The sequence below is a fragment of the Vulpes lagopus genome, chromosome 12 (genome assembly GCF_018345385.1).
Source record: "Vulpes lagopus strain Blue_001 chromosome 12, ASM1834538v1, whole genome shotgun sequence".
NCBI classification, from domain to species: Eukaryota; Metazoa; Chordata; class Mammalia; order Carnivora; family Canidae; genus Vulpes; species Vulpes lagopus.
The window spans coordinates 70,190,986-70,210,548 of NC_054835.1; the positions used below are offsets into that span (position 1 = coordinate 70,190,986).

Sequence of the window (19,563 nt, forward strand, 5' to 3'; positions counted from 1 at the left end):
AATGTAGAATCATCAGCTAAGGCAACCAGGCTGGCCTGTTGAGGCCATGGTTTCATATTTGTGGCTCAAGTAAAGGAAGTGATGGTGAGTTACACACCTTATTTTAAGGAACTTAAAGAATAAGATATAAGAATGTAAATATTACAATTTTCACTGAAACCACACTCCAACTTGAAGAAGGTTGAATAATGTAGTAATCATGTTAAAGGACCACGTTTATTTCTGACAAGTCAAAGCTTTTTTCACAGCAATACCCTTTTTTCAAAGAAATCAAGTAGAGCTCCTCTGGTGAAATTAGCTGCTCCTTCCCCTTAGCCTCTCTAACGCTGCCCCTCTCCTTCCTCCACAGGCATGTTTTGCATCACACCCATTGGTGATAGGGCTGATAGCAAGGTTTGCATTACCTAACTGCAAGGACCCTTTGATTTAACCCTTCAAGTCTCACACATTTATTTAAAAGGCACAAAGAAGTAAAAGCTACCTCTGTAGAGCATCCAATAAAGTAGAAGTCTGACTTTACCCTGACCCTGGTACAAACCTCTGGGGATCTAAAAGCTGGACAAAATGACAGGCAGTTGAGTAAAATATTTTCAAATGAAGCAAAAACAGCTTTAGGAAAGCTTTGCACATCTAGAATATGCAATTCAGAATTCAGATTTTAACAAATGTAGAGAATTCCTTTCTCTGGGCATTCTGGGCCGTTGATTTATCCCTAAGGAGCACCCAAAACACTTTAATAAATTATTTAATAAATTCTGTTACCAGGGGAAAAGATCAAGAGTAGAGACTTTTTTGGTAGGTTTCCGTTTAAGAAAAAATACTGTAAGGGCTTTTTAGAAATGCGTCTTTATTAAAGAGCCTTTTCCCTTCAATAGTTATGCACTTTATAACCCCATTGACTTGCATAATTCACTAACATTGCTGATGCTTATTTAAATGCTTTCTCACAGCTGACGCCTCATTGCTAGCTTTCTTAATGGATTTTTTTCATATTATATAGGCACCTTGGCGTGTGTACACTATATATGGATATAAAACATAAAATTTTTATACATAGCCTAACATTAGCCATTTAGTGTCACACATTGATTTGTGTGAGTGTTGCCACTGGAGCACTCAGCTTCTTTTACGGCATTATGGGAAATATTCCCAAGGAAGAGATAATTTCCCATCAAGTTTTAGATTAGTTGCCAATACTCTTAGTTTTTTTATAAGTAATAATGCAATTACCTCTTTATTGTAAATGCAGATTTTTAATCTTTTGATGTTTCTGTTCTGCTTATTGAGCTAATTAGTAGTTCCATGCTACCATAATATTATTTTACCAGGTCAAGTCCTGATCCCTAAATTATTCCAGCTCTTTACAGTGAATGTCTGATATAATTTCCCTTACCCTTAAGGCATTCATTTACATTTTGTCCCCCCTAAATGATATTTTGAATTAATTGGACATATTATTAGCCTTTCGTAGAACATTAAGAATGTTTGAACCTATTTTTAATTCCTTGGATGTGAAGAAAAGCATACATCCATAGGTTTTCATTTTTTAGATAGCAGTCAAGTGATCCTACATTCACGTGGGAAATATCATCCTGATATGAAATCACTGCTGCAGTGTGACTTAAGAGGCAGCAAACTGCACTTCTCCCACAGGTTGAGCTTCTTTGTCATTCAAAAGACAAGCATTTTTTATTTTTGAGGCTAACCAGCATTTTTTATTTTTGAGGCACCTTTAATCATTCTCTGATTTCAGAATTGAAAACAGAATCAGTCCCTGCTTTTACTTCATTTGTTCTTGGAAACTACACTAGGAAGTAGATTGTATTTTTTTCTCATATGTTATAATAAGAAGCTTACTAAGGAGTTAGTGTCAGATCACAGTTATGAATAATAGTGCATTATCAAAGAAGATGTATAACTTTAAAACCCCATAGGCAATTTATTTTTTTTTTCCCCATAGGCAATTTAAAAAGAAAAATTAGGTCCACATGAAAACTGGAGACCATTGTCATCTTGGAGACCAGGAAGCTGGGACACAAAGCTTTTACCTAGATATCCTATACTTCTACTCATATACTTAAGGGACATAGGAAGGAAATTACTGAAACATTGTGTTTTTTTTTTTTTTTTAATCCAGCTTCTTTTGGGAGATAAAGTTTTTCCTATACATTGAATTCTCTGAACCATTCTCTGTAAGTCATTTAGCTGATTTTTAGTGGGTTGTTTTTTTTTTAAGAACAGCTTCAACTTCTTTTCATTTTATAGAAATATAGACTTCATAATAATGAAAAAGGGATAAGATCAAAAACAGTATCTTTTGTATATTTTTATTTCAGGAAAATCCTGAATTTGATTTACATTTTGAAAAAATATATAAATGGGTTGCCAGCAGCACTGCTGAAAAGAATGCATTTATTTCATGCATTTGGAAATTGAATCAGCGATATCTCCGGAAGAAAATTGATTTTGTCAATGTTAGTTCACAGCTCCTGGAAGGTAAAGTTAAATAAAAATGCTAATGTAAAATCAAGTATATCTAAAGTGAATATATAATTTGACATTACTCAAAATGATTAGAACACTGATTCACCTTATATTGCAAAGGAGTTGAAAAGTAATTTTTCTTAATGTAGGACTGATACTTGTTCGTTATAGAAATTTATATATTAAATAAATAAAAATCACTTATAAACTTAATCCTCAGGGATGATTGCTGTTAATGTTTTGTTAGATAGTCCTCTAGTCTTTTTTTCTATGCATATTTAAATCCCTTAAAAAATAAATTCACATTCTGTTTTCTAACATACTTTTTCTTATAATGAACATTTTTCATGTTATTAAATACTTACCCTAACATTATTTTTAGTGGTACCATAGTATTCCTTTTTTTTTTTTTTTTAAGACTTTACTTATTTATTCATGAGAGACACAGAGAGAGAATGAGAGGCAGAGACACAGGCAGAGGGAGAAGCAGGCTCCATGCAGGGAGCCTGACGTGGGTCTCGATCCCAAGTCTCCAGGATCACATCCCCTGGGCTGCAGGCGGTGCTAAACCGCTGCGCCACCGGGGCTGCCCAGTACCATAGTATTCCATTATATGAATATACCTTAATTTATTTAACTAATCATTTATTTTAAAATTTCTGTCTTTGCTTATTTTAAATAATTTTGACATGAATATCCTTGTGGTTGTATTTTTGTACAGAGTGTAAGTATAGTGGTTAAGAACATCAGGTCAGACTGCTTAAGTTCAAATCCTGGCTTTGTCACTTACCAGCTATATGATCTTGAGTGATTCTATGTTTCAGTTTTCTTTATCTCAGAAATAGAGATAATTAGTAGTATCCACTCCATAGGGTTGTTGTGAGGACAATTAAATTAAATATGAATGTGACAAGAACAATACCAGGTGTATAGTAAGTACTTAATAAATATTAGCTCCTATTATCAGAATAAAATCTTTAGATATGAAGTTAAATAAGATATTTGTGATCAGTGTACCTTCAGGGATGTTACTATGGATTATTTTGTGTTACAAGATGAAAATTACTGTTATTCATTAAAAATATACAATGGGATTTTATTCTTTTAAAATTTCTTTTATGAAGACATAAACATCGTAAGAAAATGGTCTGTATGCCTTGTGGATACACTTTGTGTTGTATTCTTAGTCCCAAAGAAAGCAGTTGAAATAAGAGCTAGTATGCAGATGAAGAGTTATTGTTCCTCTTTATTAATTAAAAAAAAACAGATTTATTCCAAATAACATATATTAGAAAGAAAACTTAGATTTGTCCTAAGTTACATATTGGCTTTTTTTTTTTTTAAGATCTTATTTATTTATTCATGAGAGAGACAGAGAGAAGCAGAGACATAGGCAGAGGGAGAAGCCGGCTCTTCGAGGGGAGCCAGATGTGGGACTCGATCTCTAGGCTCTGGGACCATGCCCTGAGCTGAAGGTAGACACTCAACCGTTGAGCCACCCAGGCATTCCATATATTAGCATTTTAAAATAGGAGCTTCATTTTGTTCGGTTGAAGCATCTGAAATAGCCAATATTCAACCATTTTGACCTATAAGAATGGCCATTTCAGATGCTTCAAGCTATTCATTTACTTAGCTACCTGACTCTGTCCTTTTTCTATTCTATTTTACTTAATCCTTTTCTGTTTGCCTGTGAATATTTCCCTCAATTATAGTATTCCTTCCCAACACTTAGTAGTTAGTAAACCGTTATTGGTTTCAGATTTGATGTTTGAAACTGGCAGAGGCAAGTCACATCTGTCAGGCCCTGTGCCCCTCCCCCGAGTGAAGCCCTTGTGTAGGAGCTCTTGGGGTTGCCATGTCACTAACATTTTAGACCTCTTGGCAATTGAGTATGTTGAAGGAATGGCCTTTAAGAAATTGATAGTAGTTTTTCATGCCTTGAATAGTGGTTTAATTTGTTTTGAATGGCTTTTATTTTATTTTACCATTTCAGTGTTGAACATTTTGATGAGGAAATGACAGCTATTCTGTTTTTAAATATTGCATATATCCAGAGGCTGCTTGTTGCCTACGATGTGTTTTAAACCAATTAATTTCATTGAGTCAACAGAGTAGAAAAACTACATAGCCTACTTGATTTCCCTCCTTAAGAAATATTACTGGTAATCAGTGAGAAGAATATTGCTGTTTTTTTAGAAATAAGTGTCTAGTTAAAAAAAGCATTTAATTTTTTAAGGCCTAAAGCAAAGTAGATATTTTCATGTTTACAAAAGTAATCCCTAATTCAGATCAATTTTAGGAATACTGTGAAGATCCTTAAGGATCTCACTTTGAAAATCATTATCTATATATCAATAACTGTTGCTTCGGTTTAGTGGAGTTCAGAGAATAGTTTTATTAATGTCTGCAAACTTATTTTAATGTTTTAATGGATTTTGATATCATAGCTGTTGATTGACCTTAAAAAGATAGTAAATATGTCTAAGCTTTAGGTGATGTTAAAAAATGAATAAGAAATTATCACCATCTACTTTTTTTTTAATCAACATCTACTTTTAAGATAAATAAGACTTCACTGTGAATGCTGACAGTGGCAACTCTAGTGGTTTTCATTGGGGTCAATTGAGTGTGCTAGTAAGTGGGGTTTCTCAGCAGAAGGTTTTTAAGGTTTTTAAAGGAGGATTTTGTTAGCATTTGAAGTGAAGTCAAGTTTTTGTTTGGCTTTTTCTTTTTCATTCTTATAGCCAGGTTTTAAAAAAGAAATCTCTTACTTGAATCCTTAAAAGCCAGCTGGAACAGATACCTCATGTGTGTTTTTTAAAGTTGTTTTAATCTCGTCCTTTCTAACAGTGTTTTATGACTAATCTGTTGTGAGATAGTGTCTGGGTAAAGTTTTGGGGCCTTGAGTGAAAATAACTAGACTAAATGCATGAGTCACAGCTGACCTAAAAATAATTCTCAGGAAGTGATCTATTTCCCAGTTTTCTCCAAGGACTAGTCAGTACTGTTTCTTAAAAGAAAGTAAAAATAGTAAGATACATATATTTTTAGTCATTGTCAGAAAAAGAATAAGAGAATTAACTCTGGAAATTTAGTTTCGGTGGATCTTTCCACTTTGTAGTTGATTTGGACGTTGTCTTTTAAACTTTGATGTACCAGAAGTTCAAATGAAATATGGGTAGTATTTAAAAATTTTAAATCTGTATACTTTTCTACCCAGCTAATATTCTTTGCTTACTTTCCTCTGCTTTTTTCATACCTTTTTACTCTCCAGAACTGCCTAAAGTTACAGAAGGTGCGTAACACCTTTTCTTCTTATTCTATTCCATATATTTTTTATTACTTGCCATTGTTATGTACTGTTGTTTGCATATTTTATGAAATTGTGCATAGGGACAAGTTTATTACCACAAAATCCATATAGTAATAAAATTAACGGTAGGATTCATTATTGACTTCCAGAGGACTGTTTCATGGAAGAGAAAATACTTCTGAAGAAGTTATGATCATTTGAAATATTTATTTATTTTAAATATCTGCTTGTGTAAGGAGCTGTACAGGATGATTTGGTCACTCCCTGCCCCCTAGTGGCTAATGAACTGGCAGATATGACAAATCGACATTGCCACAGTGTGCTAAAATGGACTCAATCAAAGGACAGAGAGCTAGATGATGTCTGTGTAAAGAACTATCTATATATTGTAATCTGTAATTGACTATACCAAAAGTTTAATCCCCTCTTTTTCTTCCTGGGACATTATCTAAATCTGCCTAATTATCATTCTTAAGAATAAACCATTTATTGCTTTGACAATTTGTTTTATTCCTAGAACAAATTAAATATGTCAAGTCATGCTGAATGTAAATATTTCACCTTCATACAAAATAATGAATATTTAAAGTGTCCAGAGGTTATTATTTAAATCATGTCCCATTAAATTTATGAAAATCAATAACTTTATATCTAGAGTTTCAGTTAGGGGGTAAAATTATTTTTTTCCCCTTTACCTCTCCTAACCTCAAGCTTTATGTAAAATCCGACAAGCCAAGTGTATTTTCTTAAAAACTTGAACTGAAGCGTTTATCCAGCAGACACTTTACATTTGACTTACTGATCTTTTGTTAAAAAGCATGAAGACCATTTAACTTTTTGTAATTTCAAACAGCCATGTTTTGTTGTTCTTGTTGCTATGGACTTGTTAAGAAAACTTTTATACCTGATCTTTAGAAATTTTATCAATACATGTGAAATTTTTTTGAAACAAAGAAATGGAAAACTCATATAAAATTTTTAATACCCAAAATAAATTATGAATACATTTTTCATTTCAACTAAAAGCTATTTAAAAAAAAAAAAAAGTAGGACAAAAAAGAACAGTAGAAAAATGTTACCTGGGGGAAAAAAAAAGAAAGCAAATTATTTTTTATGTGTCCTAAATTCATAGTCCTTGTTTTGTTTCTGCTTTTGTATTTGTTTTTGTAGTTTAATTATGTTTTGGGAAATTGTCTAAAGCCTGTTTTAACACTTATAAATAAGTGAATTAGACTGCATGCTTTGTATTTGTTATAATAAATGTTACAGTAAATATAATAACATATAAAGTTTTTCACAAAAAATAAGGGTTTTTTTTATATTCTGAATCATTCTTTCCTATTTTTCAGCCACTAAATGTGACCTGTACTTATAACTAGTCAGTTATAAGTCCCGTGTTATTGTCCTTTCTACTTTTTTACTTCTTTCTTTTTAATTTTTACCCTCTTTAAGAGTCTGTTCCAAGTGGAGAAAATCAGAGTGTGACAGGAGGTGATGAAGAAGTAGTAGATGTATACCAAGAGTTAAATGCAAGAGAAGAGCAGGACATTGAAATAATGATGGAAGGCTGTGAATGTGCAATCTCTAATGCTGAGGCCTTTGCAGAAAGGCTGTCCAGAGAGCTGCAGGTGCTAGATGGGGTAAGACCTTTTTATAACCTGTGAATGAATCATACGTAGTAGATTGAAAAGACTGGTGATATTCAAGTTTTATTGCCTCGGCACCTAAGCCTTTATAATGTGATTCTTGCCATCTCTTTCTGTAAGCACATTACCAGAAGCCGTGTCTTTCACTGCTCTTGTTCAAAAGACAGAACCATTCCTTCTAATCGGGTCAGTGAAGGCAGTTTGCTGCAGTGGGGGACTTGGGGAGGTTCTTGACACGAAGTGATGGAAGTGAAAAGTAGCCAACCAGAAACCAGTTTGGGGATTGCTTCCCCTCAGCCCCTGAAATACCACAGGACAGTTCAGTGCAAAAGTTCACATCATTTTTGTGGCTTGAAAAAAAAAATAGGTACAAATTAGAAATAGGAAAATTAGTTTGAAGTAAGTGAATCATTTACCCAGAAGGAGCAAAATAAGTGAAAACAAGGAGCCATGGGAAAAGGATGTTTGGCTCCTCTGCTAAAATGTTTTAGATGGCTCTTTTTCATTTGTACACAAGTTTCTGAGTCTATAAACTAAATGCACATCTTTAGAAAGTAAAAAACTAATAGACATAGCTAAAAATAACACCACTAATGTGAGAAAAATCTGTAACAAGAACATGTGGTGTTTTTGTTTTGTTTAGACAAAGTAAGCATTTAAGAAAAACCTTCAGAGAATGAGAAGTATTTTTAAAGACTTAAAGAATTTTGGTATTTTACACATGAAAGGTACAGAATTTATGAAGTTGAACTCAGGCCCAGAGATTATACAAATAGTCCAAGTTTATAAGTTTATAAAACTCACTGGAAGCTAAGTCTAGAGGAAACTTCAAGATGTTAAGGTGGAAATTGTCCTGACAGGGTCGAACCCCAGGTCTTCTACCGAAGAGATCTATTTAATGACCCTGAGCCCTGCTGACTCTTACCATTGGGCTGTACTTACAGTTGAGTTATTCTGAATAGCATATAAAATATGTGTGAAATTATAGCATCAACTGTCCAATGAAATTCTTTTCATTCCTGGTCCAAGTTTTTTCCTCATACCCAGTTACCTGCCTTCTTAGTGTGGCTTAGTGGTTTATATTTTCTTTTGTAATTAATACTGCATATATGTTACAAGTTATCATGTTGCTTCCCAGTTTTATTTTGGATTTGACAGCTTCCATATTTCAGGAAATTTAGAATCAATAGTCAGAATCACTTAGAAAATAATGATAAGGGGATGGTGGTTTGTTCCTGTTTTGCCTGGGAAAAAACATACAGTAGTTGCAAATGAAAAAGAAGAGAAAGAACACAAAAGAAGGAGCTATCTTATGGATATATAGTCTGTGGTCATGTGGTCATGGCTCTTCCACATCCTGTAAGTACCAATTGTACTACAGTTATGAATTAGTTCAGTGTATCCTTCAAAGACTGGTATATCACTGCTACCCTCTTGACTAAGGTATTACACAGGTGATTATGCCTTTTTTTTTTTTAAGCCTTTTACAAAAACGTAAGTATAGAAAATTTTTATAGCTGGTAGAATTGGAGGTGTCAGAAGTGGTAATATGTCAACACCAGTGATACAATGTGGGGCAGAACCCTACTTGTACAAACTGGGGAAACATAAAATACTAAGAAATGGTCCCTAACCTTGATAGAGAGGCAAGTGTATCTTCTTGAAACACTGTGTAAAAAGGAAACATAAAGATAGAGTGATACACTAAAATAAATATGTAGATGCATATCAATCTTTGTTACTCACCTGTCAAAGGGATTTAGCAATATTTCATCTTATGCTTCTTTTATACATTTAAATAATATGAAGAGTTACTCTTGTTTTTCACTTTGTAGGCCAACATCCAATCAATCATGGCCTCTGAAAAGCAAGTGAACATCCTGATGAAGTTGCTGGATGAGGCTCTAAAGGAGGTAGATCAGATTGAGTTGAAACTGAGCAGTTATGAGGAAATGCTCCAAAGTGTAAAGGAACAAATGGATCAGATCTCTGAAAGCAACCACCTAATTCATCTTAGTAACACTAATAATGTAAAACTCCTCTCTGAAATAGAGTTTCTCGTGGTAAGTATTTTGTAAATTGCCACCTCCAACAAAAACCAAAAAGTCTAATAATATATAAAACCCTTTTGTAAACATTTATTAATTTCCTTATGAGAGTAAGATTTGAAATAATTCCAAAGACCTTATGATAGGCTTGAGTAGCATCTTACTTGTAAATTTCCTGAAATCACATGTGCAAATGGTGTATTTATATATATTCTAGAACCACATGGACCTGGCCAAAGGTCATATAAAGGCCCTTCAGGAAGGAGATCTTGCTTCTTCTAGAGGCATTGAAGCCTGTACCAATGCCGCTGATGCCCTTCTGCAGTGCATGAATGTAGCTCTTCGTCCAGGTATGTTCATTAGAAATGATAAAATCTGACCAAGGATCTGAGACTAAGCCTGTAATTTGTTATAAAGCTTTTAACAAGAAATAACGTGGGGCAAGTGGTTTAAGGTGACTGTAGTATTAGGTCCTCAAACTAGTCTCACTTCTTTCCGAGCATGCTGCTTTTGGCACTAAGAACTTTTTCATTTCAGTTCCTATGACTGATCATCAGTGACTCTAGTTAACACCATGATTTTTCTTTAGTACTATGCACAGACCTTGCACAAAGTCAGTGTTTTGATTAGATCAGAGAGCTGAGGTTCTGTTAGGTCAGGCATTCCAAAAACTTGAGTTTGCTCAGAATCATGGAGAGGGTTTGTTAAAACACATATTGCTGAGTCTCACCTCCAGATTCAGTAGGTCTGGGCCAAAGCTCTAGTATCCACATTTCCAACAGTTTCCAGATAATGCTGAGGCAGGACCACACTTTGAGAACCATTGTGTTCTACCATTTTCTTCTCTTGCTTACCTTTTTTATAAAGCAAATGAATAAATCAATAAAACTTTGGGTTCTTCAAAACTGAATGAAATATGGATACTATTATAAATGTATTCATTGAAGATCAGAGAAATCCTTTTACCTATTAAATCAGTCAAGAAACGTTCTGGTTTCAGGCCATGACATGCTGCTGGCAGTCAAACAGCAGCAGCAGCGTTTCAGTGATTTGCGTGAGCAGTTTGCCCGGAGACTGGCCAGTCACCTCAACAATGTTTTTGTTCAGCAGGTAATTTTATTTCATTAATAAAAGTGGCATGTTTCTGTAGCTTTTTTATATATTACTTTAAACTTAAATTTCCACAAAAATTGTAATGTGTTTAATTGGGACCACAGTATATTCCTTCACACATTTATCCAGTTTTGAGATTTTTAAGTATTTACTCATAGATGTGTGTTGGCCCTCAACTGCTTCCTTAGTCTAGTTCCTTGCAGCTAAAACTGTCTGATTCTAGAAATCAAAGAAATCAAATAATTATGCTTACTTATTAAATATATGTTCTTTATTTATAAAAGTACATCCAAACTTGTTACATATTTGCTACCTGGCCTATTTTATTTTTCAATATTTCGAGATGAGAACCAGAACTTGATTCAGTATTTTAAATGTTTCATTGGTTGTATGTATTTTCATATGAGAAAAATGACTATCACTCAGTTGTTAAGTTCTATTTGATTTAATTTTATATAAACCCTTTGTCTACGTTTTTATATGGAAAAGTAGGTTGATAGCTTAGGTTGTGGCAATAATATTAATAATATTAAGAGTACTTTAGCAGGACTTGAATAGAAGGTATTTTCATCTGGCATAAGGATTAGGTTTCTTATGCTTTTCATCTCTTATTAAGGTTATTGAACAAAAAAAACCTGAGAAATTTCGTTCATCAAGAAATGCTGTCTGAAACATTGAATTCTTATTTTGTTTTCGCTTTGCAGTATTCTAAAACAATTGTATTTACTATATTTTATTTCCAATTAGTTTACTCAGGCCCTCCTTCAACTCTATAACAGGTCCTACTTTCTTTCGGTGCCTGTGAGTACATCAAATTTGGCTCAAGCTTCTCTGATTTTTTTTTTTTTTTTTTTTTTTTTTTGGTCTATGAAGTTTGCTAAACTTAACAGCAGCAGAATCTTTATAGATTATAACTTTACTGACTTAAGCTGCCTGTTAACCATATTTATAGCAGTTTTTTAATGTCCCATAGCAAAAAGGTTATTTTGGCCAAAAAGGCATTTCATGTCCTCTGCTTGCCTCTCTCTTCCTGTCGTTCTTTCACTCACACCTTCATTTATTTAGAAATGTTTTACCACGTGATTGGAATGCATACCACCCATTTTCTTAGGCTAGGTGAGGAGCTGATCCTGTCCTCCAGTGCCTCACAGTCTAGGAGAGGGAGGTAGATGTACTCAGGAAGGGTAAATATTATCATAGTGGTCACATGTGCGAACATAAAGGAAGACCATCTTAGCTGAGGGTGTGAGGGAGACACTGGGGAAGACTCTCTTTACGTTTCACTTGACCTGAAAAATATCAAGAAAAAAGTAAAACTAGAAGTCACATAGGTAATACTAATCACATTTTTCTTACATTAGTACTTCAGTGATAGCTATGTCTGCCCAATTCTGTAGTTTTAAAAAATGACATTGTTGATAGTTATCCACATTTGTAGATGGCATTGAAATGTTGGAATGTTACTGTAGGTAAACAGTAGTCCTTTCTGCACCCTTCATTGTTTGTTGTAACATGCAGTTAATTTATGATTTTGCTTCCTTGCCTTGGAAACTAATGGCTTTGTTTACTATGAATGCCTCCAGTTCTGAAAATCTAATACGTATTGTTAAATGTGAGTGATGCATGTTAAAATCCAGAATGTTGCAACAACCTAGGATGTGCTAAAGAAAGTAGGAGAGAGTGTCTCAAGTACAGAAAAGAGATTGTCCCCTTGGGTTCTGCAGAGACCTCATAATTCTGTCATTGTCTCTTGCAATATGCTGAGATCTGATTATGCACTGAATTAGAAGTACAATTGGAAAAAACTGAAATTGTGGGGGTTTTGCTATATGCTTAAGTTTGGGAATTTTTCTTTCAACATATATTTATAGAAACATCATAAAATAAAGCCTATAAAATATACTACCGGTATTCAGTTCATTTCACAAAAATTGTTTCTTTAAGAATGTTTCACAATTTCCTAAACATAGGTTAATCTGTATTTAAAAGCTGAGAAAGAATTGATTATTTACGATCAATTTTTGTGATGTTTGTTGGAACTTTGCTCAGGCTTTCTTTTTTAAGACAATAAAAATAAACATGTCATAATACAGAATCTTGAGAATTTACCCAACATTTGAAATAAGCGTATCATTTCTGTTGGAAAATTGGTTAAAGTGGTTAAGAGTACTAGGGACTACGGTGGAGCCAAACTTCCTGGAATCAAAACCCTGACTCTCCTACCTCCTAGATGGGTGACCTTTAACATGTTAATTAACCTCTTTGTGCCACAAATTCTAGTAACATATACACTAATGAAAATTTATGATGCATTTAGTTTATAGAAAATGTGTCTCTCTTAGATTAATTTGGACAAAACCTACCATATTATTTTTAAATTATGTTAATCATAGTTTTGCTATTTTTTAAAGATTGATTGATTGATTGATTGATTTATGAGAGAAAAAGAGAAAGTGCCCAGGAAGTGAGAGGGAGAGAGAATCTGAAGCAGATTCCATGCTGAGCACAGAGCCTGCCTTGGGACTTGATTGCACAACTGCAAGATCATGATCCCAGCTGAAACCAAAGAGTTGGGCACTTGACAGAGCCACCCAGGCACCTGAGTTTTTCTATTTTTGAAATAAGGAGAAAAGTGCTTTGCAAGGTTATTGTGAACATTAGAATCTATACCTATAGAAAGAGAGAGCATGCCAAGCATAACAACATTCAGTAGATTGTTGTTACTTATTACTTATAATAAGAAATTTTATTTTTTAATTTAAATTCCATTTAATTAACATGTATTATTAGTTTCAGAAGTTGAATTTAGTGATTCATCAGTTGCATATAACCCCAGTGCTCATTCCATCATCACCCAGTTACTCCGTCTCCCACCCACCGTCCCTCCAGCAACCCTCAGTTGTTTCCTATAGTCTAGATACAATAAGAAACTTTAAACAATGTCTTATTTTTTTTTAATATATAAAGAATAAGGTGTGCACATGAGAGGTCTAGAAGTGACAGTAGCCTATATTAGTGATTGAATTAAACAGTTTAAATGCTTAATTTTCCTGTTTTTTATAGTTATTTTAGAACCAGTTTCTCTAAATTTTCTGTTAGCACTAATCACATTTAATATCTTAATAGTAATGATTTGAAGGTAATGATGTTCTTCATAGGAGAAGAAGGCAGTTTTTCAGGTGATAGTGATCTTAAAATGCTATTTGCAAAAGAAACTTTTGAATAATAACATATATGAAAGAGCTTTATAAACTGTAAAATCCTCTACAAACAGTAATTAGTTCTTCCATTTTTGGGGGAGGGGAAGGTTTTTAATTGAAGAACTTTCCTGACAATTAAATAATATAACTTAAACGTAATGGCATGAGTAAACAGTTGCAGAAGAACATAAATGATAATTTTGAGTCTTGAAACATTGAAAAAAATTAATGAGAAAGATTGGGATGATAAAAGATCTCTAATACTATATTAATAAAGAATTTTAAAAATCAGCCTTTGGCAACTATCATGAGAGATGAAGTATAGTCTAGTGGTAATAACTGTTTTTTAAAAAATTGTTAATTTTGTTCACATCTATTGTTAGTCTTTACTTCACAGAAAAACATGTGACCAGGCATTTTAAATATATGAATAGTTACATTTTTCAAAACTGTATCTCTTAGTTCACAATGATTCTTTTGGGAGGTGTGATTGTTTTATATTTAATCAGCCATCCAAAAAAGAATGTTCATACAGATACATGTTCCCTATGCAGAACTCTTGGGGTCAATTATGTTTTTAGAATTTTTCAGACTTTAGTAAAGTAATATAGTGCATACACTATAGTACTTTCTCTCCAAGAGAGTCTAGAACATGGCCTGTGATTAAGCACACAATATTCCTACAGCAAAAAAATATGAATAGTCATTCCAAACACTATAAATAGCCTCATGTCAGTTCAGGTCAAGTTTTACCATTAAAATAGATTTGGCACCAAATTTAAATGGAGTTTTTAGAGCTTTTTGTATTTTAGAATTGCAGAAAAGGATTACCTTGTATATAACATGTATAATAGCTGTGAATTTGTGTTACCTCACCCTGATTCTTATTTTGAATTGGTTAGCCTAATTTTCTGATACTTTTCTATCATCTCTGGCCCAATTTCCTAAGTAGATATCAATAATCTTAATCAAGTGATATCAGTAATCTTAATTTTAAATAATCCTTAATCTTAGAAATATATTGATAGTTCTACATGGTTTTATATGGAATTTCTATATAATGGATCCTTATTTTTTTTATTATCTCCATTTTAAACTGGGGATGTAATCTTACAGGAAGAAGAAAATTCAACAGGCTGATTTGAAAACTTTAATGAAGAAGGAACTCAAATTATGATGGTTTTAGTACTTCACATGTCTTAGACTCCTATCTTTCTTGCTTCGTAATTCCTAGAGAATTCTTCATGTCTGTAGATCAGGAATTTTTTCTGCATACTCTGTGGTTAAAAGAAATTGTTAGAGCACCATGCCTAAGTTTTATTGTGACTACTGCGACACATACCTCACCCATGACTCTCCATCTGTGAGAAAGACACACTGCAGTGGTAGGAAACACAAAGAGAATGTAAAAGACTACTATCAGAAATAAATGGAAGAGCAGGCTCAGAGCCTAATGGACAAAACAACCACTGCATTTCAACAAGGAAAGATTCCTCCTACTCCATCCTCTGTTCCTCCTCCTGCAAGGGCAATGATCCCACCTCCCCCTAGACTCCCGGGCCCTCCTTGCCCTGGTATGATGCCAGCCCCCCATATGGGGGGCCCTCCCATGATGCCAATGATGGGCCCTCCTCCTCCTGGGATGATGCCACCTGCGGGAGGCCACATGCCAATGATGCCTGGGCCCCAGTGATGAGACCTCCTGCCCGTCCCATCATGGTGCCCATTCGGCCAGGAATGACTCGACCACACAGATAAGGAGAGACAGGAACCTCTTTTTATTCATTTTATATTACTTGTTCTACTTCACCAGGAGATCGTGGTGCTGTGACTCTGGGTGTTTTCTAACAGCATGACAAGGAAGACTTGCTTCCCCTTCCTATCAAAGAATAGTTTTTGCAGGGGAGTAGTGGGACCAAAAAAAAAAAAAAGGCAATTTTCGTTTGTATTGTGAAATGTGAAAATAAAATTGTCAACTGTTTTAGTTTAAAAAAAAGAAATTGTTTAAAAAATTCATGACCACTATCTTATTTTGTGTATGTAGTAAAACATATAAATTAGAGGAAGGAAACTCTTAAATTAAAAGAATTTAAATTCAGGGGCACCTGAGTGGCTCAATCTGTTAAGGTCTGACTCATGATTTCAGCTCAGGTCAACATCTCAGGATCATGAGATAGAGCGCCACATCGGGCTCTGTGCTCAGCATTTGTGCTTGAGATTATCTCTCTCCCTCTCCCTCTGCCCATCACCCCATGCACTCTCTCTCTCTCTCTCTTTTTAAATAAATAAAATCCTTAAAAAGTAAACATAGATAAAAGAATTTAAATTCAGGATATTTGTAAACTAATTTATGTCAGCTAATATAACACATATATAATCAGATTTCGGTAACTTTCCTAGAAAATGAGTTAACCAGCCCCAAAACTCAATCACTGTATCATTTTAATAGAATGCTAAAAAATAACTTCTGACTGGGCAAATTAGATTGAGTCAGAATGACATTGAATAAATCTATCTTGTTTTTTCCTTCCTTATTCTTGGGAACTTACATTCAAAGGGAATCTACTCCTTTAGTCTTTCAATCTTCATCTCTTAGACACTGGCTTTGATTTCCATGACAAATATTGACCAAGTAGTAGAGAAAGAGAGCTAAATTGTTTCCAAAGAGAGCTGGGAAGATTTTTATTGTGTTTGTTTGTTTGTTTGTTTGTTTAGAAACCAATAATTAGTAGGCATTTGCAATTTTTCAGTCTAGCTAAATGATTTTATTAGATATGTTTTTAAAAGAAAATAGAAGGGAGACTCGACTAAGGTTCCAGTTTTGACATCCGGAGTGACCTGAATAAATCACTTAACCATTTAAGTTTCAGTTTCTTCTAGAAAATAAGGTCATTGGATCAGATGATCTTCCAGACTTATATTTTTCGAAACAAAAGTCAGGATGCATCATCTGAGACTGACTCATAATTTATTTATTTACATAAAAGTTTTGTCAGCATTTTAAAATAAAATCATATGTAGTTATTTAACAATTGACTAGAAAAACTAAAATTACATTATTATTAAAGATTATCCAGGAAAGCCCTGGATATCGTCATCTGCGGTGCTTCCCAGTTCTAAAATTCTGTATCCTATATGTCTTTATTATTTTAAATATTGTAGACTAATGGAAATACCATAGATATAGACAATACATTTTGAATGACTTCTATATTTGCTGTGTTTCTCAATACAGTTGTATCATGAGGTTTATTTGCTTAGTAAGTTGTAAAATAATATGGTGTGGGAGAGACAAGCTTGATTAAAACATTCATTGTCAGTGCCTTTAGAAGATGAAATGAGTAGTTGATTTATCAGAGTGCCGTTATTGCATGTTTATGATTATTTTATGGTGATGGGGTTCAGTAGATTTATACAGGATAATAAAGAAGACAAGTAAGTACTCAGTTTTTATCTATCTTCTTTTGCTTTTCTTTGACTGTATTTGGTCATTGTTAAGAGTTTTCAATTACAGCATGTTTCTTTTACTGTCAATGTGTTTATTTACTTATTTACTCACTGTAGGGTCATGATCAGAGTTCAACTCTTGCTCAGCACTCTGTTGAACTGGCTTTACCCAATCATCATCCATTTCATAGAGACTTGCTTCGATATGCCAAGTTGATGGAGTGGCTAAAGAGTACAGATTATGGAAAATACGAGGGACTAACAAAGGTATGAGTTTGATATCAATTACTCACTGAATATGGCACATAAGCTTCTAGAATCGAGAGGTCATGTATTTAGTTCTCCAAGTGACATTTGAAGTACTGTAGTACCTTCTTAGCAAAGCAGAAATTAATTGAATTTCTGAGTGCTCATTAACCAGGTACAACATTTATTTTATTTGCTTCAGTAATGAAGAACTAAATTTTGAACTTCAGTTTAATACAGTGATAGGCCTTAAGCTTCATTCAATTTAATTAAATGCAATAATTATTTCCTGAGTTTCTTAATATGCAATAGAAACTAGAGACTATGAAGATGTATAAGTGAGGTGTTTGCCCTCTAAGATATGATAATCTGTTTAATTAAGCCAGTGCAGAGTGCCTCTTTATTAAGCATTTCACTATTCCAGGCACACAGGGCCTAACAAACAAGCCCTACTTCTAAAGAGCCTTACATAATGACTGGGAAGAACAGTTATACTTAAAATAATCAGCAAAAAATTAAGTGCTAAACTGAAAATTAGTTTAAATGCATGTCAGTTTAAAAAAGAGAAATCTCTGTCCTAAAGCCATGGGGGGAAACTTCATGGCAGAAATTGGACTTGAACTAAGTTTTGAATAATGAATGGGATTAGATAAACCAGAAAAAGGAGAAAGAGCATTCCAGGGATGAGGAACAAGGCATGCAGAAAACAGTGGGAAAATATGCCCTTTTGTCAGGACAATGAGGATGCAAGCCTATGAAGCAGAAATTTCATATTCTGGAAGCAGAGAAAAATTTTGTTGAAAAGATGAGCCATGAGATGTAACAGCATTGCTCCTCATACATGGAAACAGACTAATTGAGGCAAATTAATTAAGAGCCTAGTATAATAATTCAGATGAAATGAACTCTGAACCAGGAAGATAGTGGTGGGAACAGAGAATAGAAACCAAAAGAGAGAAAAAAAAATTTTTTTAAAGAAAAGAAACCAAAAGAGAGACTCCAAGGATAGAAGGGACAAGATAATGCCAAACTTTGTAGGCTTGGAGACTAGAAGAGCAGTGCCAGAAACATCAGCAATTGGAGAAGATGAGTCATTCATTCATATATGAATTGAGCACCTGTTATGTTTTAAGTCATTCATTCATGTATGAAGTGAACCTGTTATGTTCTAATTGCTAGAGATACAGCACTGAAGGAACGGGCAAAATGCTTGCCTTGTGCATTGTTTTGGTGGAGAAAGACTGACCAAAAAGCCAGTTGTATAGTATGTTAGAATGTTCTGCTGAGTGCTTTGGAGAAAATAAAGCAGGGAATGCTGGGACTGGGGGAAGGCTATAGTTTCAAATAAGACATCATGAGTAGAAAACATCTGAGCATAGATTTTTAAAATGAGCAAGAGTAAGGGGTGTCTGGCTGGCTCGGTTGGTAGAACATTTGACTCTTGACCTCAGAGTTGTGAGTTTGAGCCTCATGTTGGGTATAGATATTACTTAAAAATAAAATCTTAAAAAGAAAAAACAAAAAACAAGGATGAGCAGTGGGAGTTTCTTGGGGAAAGCTTTCCAGGCATAATACAGGTGATCTCTGGCAAGAGAGCATGCAACAAGAGCATGCCTGTTGTACTGGAGAGCAGCAGCAAGGAAGGCAGAGTGGTTGGAGCACAGAGGACCAGGGACAGGACCTTAGAAGGAAGGTAGGAGAGGAAAAGTGGGGAAGGGACCATATACCATGGTAAGGATGTGACTTTTACTGTGAAGGAGATGGGAGAGGGGGTTTTGGTGGGCTTTGAGCAGTTCAATGACGTGATCTGATTTAGCTCTAATAAATGGCCATTGTGGCAGGGAGCCATGGATACAATACTTTTCTGGCATTTCTCTTGTGACCTTTAGTATTGGAATTGATCATGTCACTTAGAGAGCTAAAGAATTGCTACCTAATTCAAATATATAAATAGCTATATTTATATATTGGACATAAGAGCAGTTACTTAAAAATCTGAAATACCCTTGAAAAACATGTAAAATCTTTTAAGTTTTTATTAATTTGGAGTTAAAAATTAAATA

The 19,563-nt window shown here is 34.1% G+C and overlaps 1 protein-coding gene and 1 pseudogene across 8 annotated transcripts in view; both read left to right on the forward strand.

The window, feature by feature from the left end:
• EXOC1 (exocyst complex component 1) overlaps window positions 1–19,563 on the forward strand; it is a 60,306-nt gene that overhangs the window by 11,613 nt on the left and 29,130 nt on the right. For 3 of the 8 annotated variants that reach the window (XM_041725773.1, XM_041725771.1, XM_041725774.1), the window contains exons 4-11: window positions 2,337–2,496; window positions 5,762–5,782; window positions 7,253–7,440; window positions 9,282–9,509; window positions 9,712–9,844; window positions 10,495–10,604; window positions 11,355–11,408; window positions 17,372–17,521. In XM_041725773.1, coding sequence (XP_041581707.1) covers window positions 2,337–2,496; window positions 5,762–5,782; window positions 7,253–7,440; window positions 9,282–9,509; window positions 9,712–9,844; window positions 10,495–10,604; window positions 11,355–11,408; window positions 17,372–17,521 — 1,044 coding nt within the window. The remainder of the gene's footprint in view (window positions 1–2,336; window positions 2,497–5,761; window positions 5,783–7,252; window positions 7,441–9,281; window positions 9,510–9,711; window positions 9,845–10,494; window positions 10,605–11,354; window positions 11,409–17,371; window positions 17,522–19,563) is intronic. The other 5 variants (XM_041725775.1, XM_041725778.1, XM_041725776.1 and 2 more) reach the window with 3 other exon arrangements.
• Window positions 13,469–15,994, forward strand: LOC121473420 (annotated as a pseudogene).